This window comes from Metarhizium acridum (genome assembly GCF_019434415.1).
Source record: "Metarhizium acridum strain ARSEF 324 chromosome Unknown scaffold_564, whole genome shotgun sequence".
NCBI lineage: Eukaryota > Fungi > Ascomycota > Sordariomycetes > Hypocreales > Clavicipitaceae > Metarhizium > Metarhizium acridum.
The window spans coordinates 312,547-319,453 of record NW_027094040.1 but is presented as its reverse complement, the minus strand read 5'-3'; the positions used below and the strand labels follow the sequence as shown (position 1 = coordinate 319,453).

Here is a 6,907-nt window from a genome sequence, read left to right as displayed (position 1 = left end):
ATGCAATACTCTCCAAGCAAATCTGGCGCGTCATTTTGTCCGGACAGAGTTTGCTGTCCCTGCTGCCGAACCGCCTCTACTGCTTCTCGAAAAGTCAACATCCCGACAACGGGCGCATATCCGTATTCAACAGCCCAATTGAGCACCATCCTTCCGTTACAGTCCCGCCAATCGATTTCTACATCTCCATTGAGATCAGAGTCTAGACAGTCTTTTAGCGGCTCTTGCGGAATAGCCAGCGCCGGATGCTTCCGCCCTCGTCCGCAGTCCAGATAGTTGGAAGACGTCTTGGAATTGCCATGCTGTGATGCCCCAAGCTTTGTTGTTGAGTTGCAAGTACCTCGTTCATGTAGGAGCTATAATACACCTTGCCCTTGATATATATACTAGTGCTTTGCCAATCCTGGAGAATTCGAGGTCCGTCACTAACCCTTTTGCCGCCGGATGACTGAAGCGTGCACATACAGACGACACCCAATGAAGGCACATTCGAGTCACAAAGGCGCATGCATTGTTAGTTAATGTTCATTATACTCTCCTACGAAACGCTTTACTCTCATCAAGAAAACACAGCTATCAAATACAAGGAAACTTTCGAACCGAAAAGATATTCCACCTGGCTATTACGATTAGCCCCATAAAATTCTCATTCCCCAAGTCGTTCATTCGCGACGAGTCGTCATCTCAATAACTGACGAGCAGAAGATTCCTGCTCTGCTTTCATCCGGCTTCCTTTGGCATACGCAAAGCCATTCCTCAAGAAAACGACCTTGGGCTGACTTGGTTTCTCATCTAGTGTTCACGCCGTCTAACCGAGAACTTGAAGAAACAGCCTACAAGAAGAAAATAGATGATTCCAGCTCAAAGTCCAACAGATTAACTACCTGTCGAGCTAAAGAAGACACAATGTGTGTGCGAGGTCAGGGATAGCGAGCTACACGCTACGCCGTCCTCGCTCGTATTTCGTTTCAGACATAAAAAATCCCCAAATCCAAAAATTCTCAGCTTCATATTCTGAGAAAGTTGACATCAGATATGCTTCTGTGTCTCTTGTGGCCGTTGCCGACCTCACCAGAAGCCTTACGCTTCGCCGAAACAGACTCCAACGGACTGCGCGTCGTATCGCTCGCATGCTTCTTTTGGCGTCGGATCGGGGTCAAGGGGATGCCTGCCGTATCAAAACGATCCGACTTGAGGCCCCGAATAGCCGAGTAGTTGTAAGGACCGCTAAAAGCGAGCGAATCTTGGGTGGCCTTGTTGCTCAAGATCAGCTGCTGGTTAATTTGATTGCGTCGAAAAGCGCCAACAGTATCTGAATTAAGATGCGACAGTATTTCGCGCTCGCTCGAGGCTGTCGTAGGTCTCATTGGCGTGGAAGAAGGCTCCCATGTACCGTCGTTGCCTTCATCACCAGACGACTCGCCATCATCCCACGTAATGAAATCGCTAATGTCGAGCTTCTTCTCGGCCTCGTCTTCTTCGCCTTGGATACTAGCTGACGAGCTTTCATCGGCCGTGCCGGCCTCTGAATTAAATGGGAAGAAGGCTTCGGCAGGGCCCATGGTTTGAGGGTTAACAAAATCACCAAAGGTGTTGGACGAGAACATGGCGCTGAGCATCATGTTGGCAGAATTGCTGAGGATGGGAGATGACTGCTCTTCTAGGGCCCAGGGCAAGTTGAACTGTTCAGGTGAGAGGTCAAGCTGGCGACGACGATGAGGAGTGAAAATCATCATTTTGCGCGTGAGAGGGTTCAAGACCGCAATCGGCTTCTTATCTGAGCGGTCGAGATTGAAACGCCCAACACGAGGTTGACCACGCTGAGTCTTGATTGGCGAGGGGACATCCGAGTCAGAAATTTCACTCATGGGTACAGAAGGACGGCGAGTCCTTCTTCGAATCGGTGGATCCGGAATGTCTTCCTCGGTGGTATCACCATCAGCTGACACAGGCACAAGGTTAGCGAAACGGTAACAAATGAGGTGTTCTGTAGTTGCCAGGACTCACTTTCGTATCCATCAAGCTCTAGGGACTCCTCCAAAGCAGGAGTGAACTTGGAAGGAGATGTTTCAATCTGGGGCAGTCTGGGCGTGGCAGTTGGGGTCTCGTTGTCAGAGAGCTCACGAATGACCTCCTCGGCATCAGAGTCGTCCGCGTTTTGCTGATCATACTGGCCATGGTAGTCCCAGAAAGACCCTGATCCCGACGATTCATCTGGGTCATGTTCTATTTCACGGCGAAAAGCGGGATCAAGGGCTGTTTGTGATACAAAAATGTCGGGAAACAAGTCACCATGGTCATCATCATCATCCGTGTCGGTAGAATCTGAGTCGCTCGACGGGACATCAAAACGAACATGGCGTTCCACAGCAGCATCAGAGCCTAATGACGGGTCATGCAAAAAGTCAGACGCCTGACTTTCATCTACCTCGGAGACAATACCAGCCCAGCTGGTGCTCTCATCCGCATCTGGGTCTACAACGGGGTGGCTGTAGTCGTAATTATCGTCATCATCGTCTTCATTGTTCTCGTCTTGGTCATCGTCATTATCGCTGTCGGATTGTGGTCGAGGAGACTGAGAGGGCTTGGCTTCTATTAAAATGTTCCTCTCCTCGACCGCATCGACATCTTCCTCATCGTCATCGGAAGAGTCGCTAATGTCCTCGACGGCTGAGTAGCCATCATCGTCGGACAAGTCGAATGAGGACGAGGTATCTGAGCCTCGTCGCTTAGACGCCGTTCTGGCAGTCTTGGCAGGATATTTTTGACGTATGTTGCGTGACATAACTGGACGTAAAGGTTTTCCTGGCCGAAGAATATGTAATAAATTCCGTTAACAGAGGTATTTTGCTTAATTTCAAGTTCTCTCTATGTGGAGTCACTTGGAAGCACAGTTGATTGCACGCTGCAATTTTGTTGTTTGAATTGACTTTCTTGAGGGTTCGCAAAGAGCCTCAAGGGACTGAAGGCAAGGGCCAGTGGGCGTCGTAGTAAACACGGCCCGTTCAGAGTCAAAAGACAGCCTAGGTGGAGAGCTATAAAATGTAGTTTGGGGGGGGGGGGTCATAAAGAATAGACTCAAGGGCGTGAAAGGATGTGAGGAGAGCGGGAAGAAGAGAGAGGAGGGTGAGGAGACGAGATGTTCGGATGAAGTGCCCTGTTGGAACGGGCGAATAGCACAATCTTTGATGTCAGATACAGACTCTCGGGAGAACCGCTGTTGCAATTCGATGGTTCGATTTCTTATCTTCCACGGCTCAGGAGCGTGAAAGCCTGCTATGGAAACTTGATCGTCGTTGGGATTGTTGTTGAAAGACTCGAAGAACTGCTGGACTGCGGACCACTGGGACTGGCGGTGGCCCGCAGTGGGCGTTTACAGCTCAGCGACGGCCGAAGGCATCTTGACACGACGAAAGTTCCGAAATTGAGGGTGATCTGCTGGATGCTATTGTAGGGCGACTTCGTTGTCTCGTGGAGGGTTGATGGGATTGACGACACGAAAGAGAAGAAAGGGAGAAGAATCAAAAGGGAGCTGGCAATGGGAGAAATATTACTCGGATTTCCCAAACTTTTCCCGCCATAGTGGGGTCTTGCAGCTGATTGGGCGGGCGGGCAGGGGTGGGCAGGGGTGGGCGGCGGACAGGTGCACTAGGCCGCATCGGTCGAAGAACGGGGGCACTCGGGTGCAGCAAAAGCGTCAACTGGAGGGAAGGTGCAGCCCAGGCGCGGAGCAGTTACAGCAATGTGCGGAAGGTGCAGCGGCGGGTGCAGCGGCGGCAGCGTCACCGCTCTTTGCATTCCAAGAGAGATGATGCAGAGATGGGATGTTTGGCGCAGGCATTTTCAGGTACGATTTGTGGGCATTGACATTGCCGGTGGATGACAGGCTGTCAAGAACCTGGAGCCAGCTGAATACGCGCCCACGGACTGCTTGACCCAAGCCCGCTGCGGCTAGTCAGTTGGTGGCATCATGGATTCAGACAATGAATGATAGATGGCTATCGTTCGGGCCAGTGAATTCGGCAATATATGTATGCTATGAAGAGGGAAAGCCATTGTGAACATGGATGACATCAAGTAGGTCTGGGCCATGTGCTCGTCTGAAGCCTTTCACTTTGTTTCAATCCGTCGACATGTTGAGAGCTCCAAAACATGGTCTACCAAGGAAACTGCAATATATGTTGAACAGGCATTCATCAATGCCATTAGCCATGTAACTGCGCAAGCCCAGCGAAGAATTCCTGAGTCGTTGGATCCTGACGGGAATGGCCACTCGTCTCTTTCTATCTTTCTATCTTATTTTTTTTTTTTTTTTCCTCATCCTTCGGTCGGGCCTCACCATCGCCGTCTCACATCCAACGTCAAAGACAGGCTCTGCAGCAAACTAAACTAAAAAAGCTGCTCCACAAGAGAAACTGGGTCCGACCTCTTTCTCCATTCAACTTTTTCTTTCCCCTCTCGCCTCGTGCTGGGCCGGCCTTGGGGAGGCGACTTGCGCGGCACCATGATGCCACCTAGCGGAGCATTTTCTCGTCATGATGATCCGTCAGGGGTTTATGCCACTAGCCCGGTTGTCTCGTCCTTTAGCTGCCTGTACGTACGGGGTATCACGTCGTCAAGGTATACGGTATCGTATTGCATGGCTCTGATTGTCCTTTGGCCCCCTCCCAACTAGCAAAATGACGACGCTTGTTAGAGCCGAGCCTCATTGTCGCCGAGGGGACGGATCCCGATCTAGTTGGCTCAGCGACAATCAGGAACATGTTATCCCAGCAAAAAAAAAGTGATGCCATTATTGGAGTGGATGCTGCTTCTTTGCCCTGGATATATGCCCGGGCAGGGGTCCCCAAGACCAGGGAAACGCACTCTGGACGTACAATGGGAATTGTTGAGCCTGGGTCGCTGTTGGGCCATGTCGTCGGATCATGCCCGTCATTGTGATTCGAGCCGAGACTCGTCCAAGGAAGCAAGCCGGGTCGGGCAGCACTGCTGTCTTGAAGTGCCATGCATGATTGACTTTGTTGAGACTCAGCGCCCGATGTCGTCTGAAACTGGGGAACATGGCAAGGCAACTGCACGTGTCGATGCTGACATGGCAGCATACATATGCCGAGTCCCCTCGCCATGACGATGGAGTCATACCCCATTTGGCTGGTGCCAGTCATGGTCTCTCCCGTCCCTCCTTTGAGGTCCTTCCGGCCAACCTGTCGTTTGACAGCTTTGCAATGCCTCTTGGTAGAGCAGAATGGCCCAGGCATCACCGCCAAATCCGCCGTGCGGTTTATACTTTTTTTTCCAGGGCTATGAAGAGATGACTCAACGCTACAAGTGACTCAGGGTTCACATGGCGATCCGATTTGGTCGAGCCACTGGGTTATTGGCCGAATCTGTTTGTCGTGCTGTGCGTGGCGCTCTTCCACCCTCACTCAGGCCAATCCACGGGACTTGCGTCTCCCTTGATGGAGCTGACGTCCGGTCTGTTGGTGTCGTCGATACGCCAATATCCCCATCACCTCTTCGTGAATCTACGGAGTACAAGATCCGGCAGTCCTTCCGTACGCCACTCGTGGAAATGACTCCCGCGTGAAGGGAAACTCGGCTCTCGTGAAAGAGGCAAACGCCAACCGCCACAGTGACAGAGAGATGGCGACAGATTTTTACCCTTTTTTTTTTGGCATCCTTTGTTCTCCCTGTCTGGAGGGTCCAGCCAGCTTCTCTTCCCCCTGCCCTGGTCAGCTACGCTTTTTTCAGGGTTTCGATCTTCGGATTGCCGAGGGTCCGTGTCTCAAACGCCACTTGACATTTCACCAAGCCCGTTAAAGGTGGTGGCGGTGGTCCAGTCTTGTGGCAGCTCTTACTGCAGAACGGGAAGAGGAGATCAATGATGTGCCCAAGACTCCATGGTGCGAACAGCCGCAGATGCAGCTGGTATTATTGGTTTTTGTGCAAATGTACTGTAGCTTCCTCTTTCATGTGAGAAGACCCCAGTGCCGCGTAGCACCAATTTGTGCAAATCCGCACGGCCCGCGCCTGGACTTTCGGAATTAAGTTCTGCCGTAGTCCTGCCGTTGGCGTTGAAGCGATTCAGGCGGCGCGGTTTTACCCAGTTGAGTATGAGATGAAATGAACGCGTCGATTTACCCCGTACATCCTACAATAATGGCTCAGAAGGGGGCGGAAGAGTGGGCGCTGCGGCTTCGGGGGGGTCAAGTGTTTATTGTACGTCTGTTCCCAGTCCGATGCATCAACATGGCTCCCTGGGAAGGGTATACATATGTTCTTGCCAGATCGTCGAATAACCATCATCTACTCCGCATCGAAGGCGGCGTAGCTGGAACATGCAGCGGCACTAACTTCCACATCATTGTTGGAAAGGCTTTAAACGGCGAAGAACCGGGTAGAGATCTGATCCCCAACATCGCTGCTAGGATTCACTTCTGCCAAACATACAGAGCGCTCTGCGGCGACCCGTCATCACGTTTTATTCTCCTCGCCAGATCCCTCCATAGCCGCTTTGTCTGCTGCCTCGTTTCGGGGAGAGCCTTTATGGGTCGGGATCCATTAACTGTCTGTTCGTAATTCTTTCTTCTCAAGGTCATAGTAATGACGCCCTATCTCCTTAAGCTGATAGCGGAAGGAGGAGGATATACTAGTTGAGTTCTAGGGCAAGGATTACGAGCCAGGGACATGGACGTTCAAGCGGTTTGTTTCAAGTCACAATCCAATTTCCCAACTACGGATTAAACTTTACAACTAGTATACAAGACTATCAAAATAGCCTCTGCAGGCGCCATGTGGACTGTCAGTATCATTAGTCGTCACACGGTTACACGAGGGCTACGCTCCTGTACCGTCACAACGGCGCAAAGTAACGAGAGGGGAAGTCCCTACCAGACCTTGGTAGCAA

At 51.4% G+C, this 6,907-nt stretch overlaps 2 protein-coding genes across 2 annotated transcripts; both read right to left on the bottom strand.

Moving 5' to 3' along the window:
* Positions 1–523: 523 nt before the first annotated feature.
* On the bottom strand, positions 524–3,489 carry J3458_019384 (uncharacterized protein). Its single transcript, XM_007813888.2, has 2 exons — positions 2,008–3,489; positions 524–1,942 (listed from the first exon to the last, which is right to left on the bottom strand). Exons 1-2 carry the CDS (start codon positions 2,783–2,785, stop codon positions 1,008–1,010), a joined length of 1,713 nt encoding a protein of 570 aa, XP_007812079.1. The 5' UTR covers positions 2,786–3,489; the 3' UTR covers positions 524–1,007.
* Positions 3,490–4,095: 606 nt separating this feature from the next.
* Positions 4,096–5,546, bottom strand: J3458_019383 (uncharacterized protein). Its single transcript, XM_066121497.1, has one exon. It carries the CDS (start codon positions 5,256–5,258, stop codon positions 4,608–4,610), a length of 651 nt encoding a protein of 216 aa, XP_065973523.1. The 5' UTR covers positions 5,259–5,546; the 3' UTR covers positions 4,096–4,607.
* Positions 5,547–6,907: the final 1,361 nt, after the last annotated feature.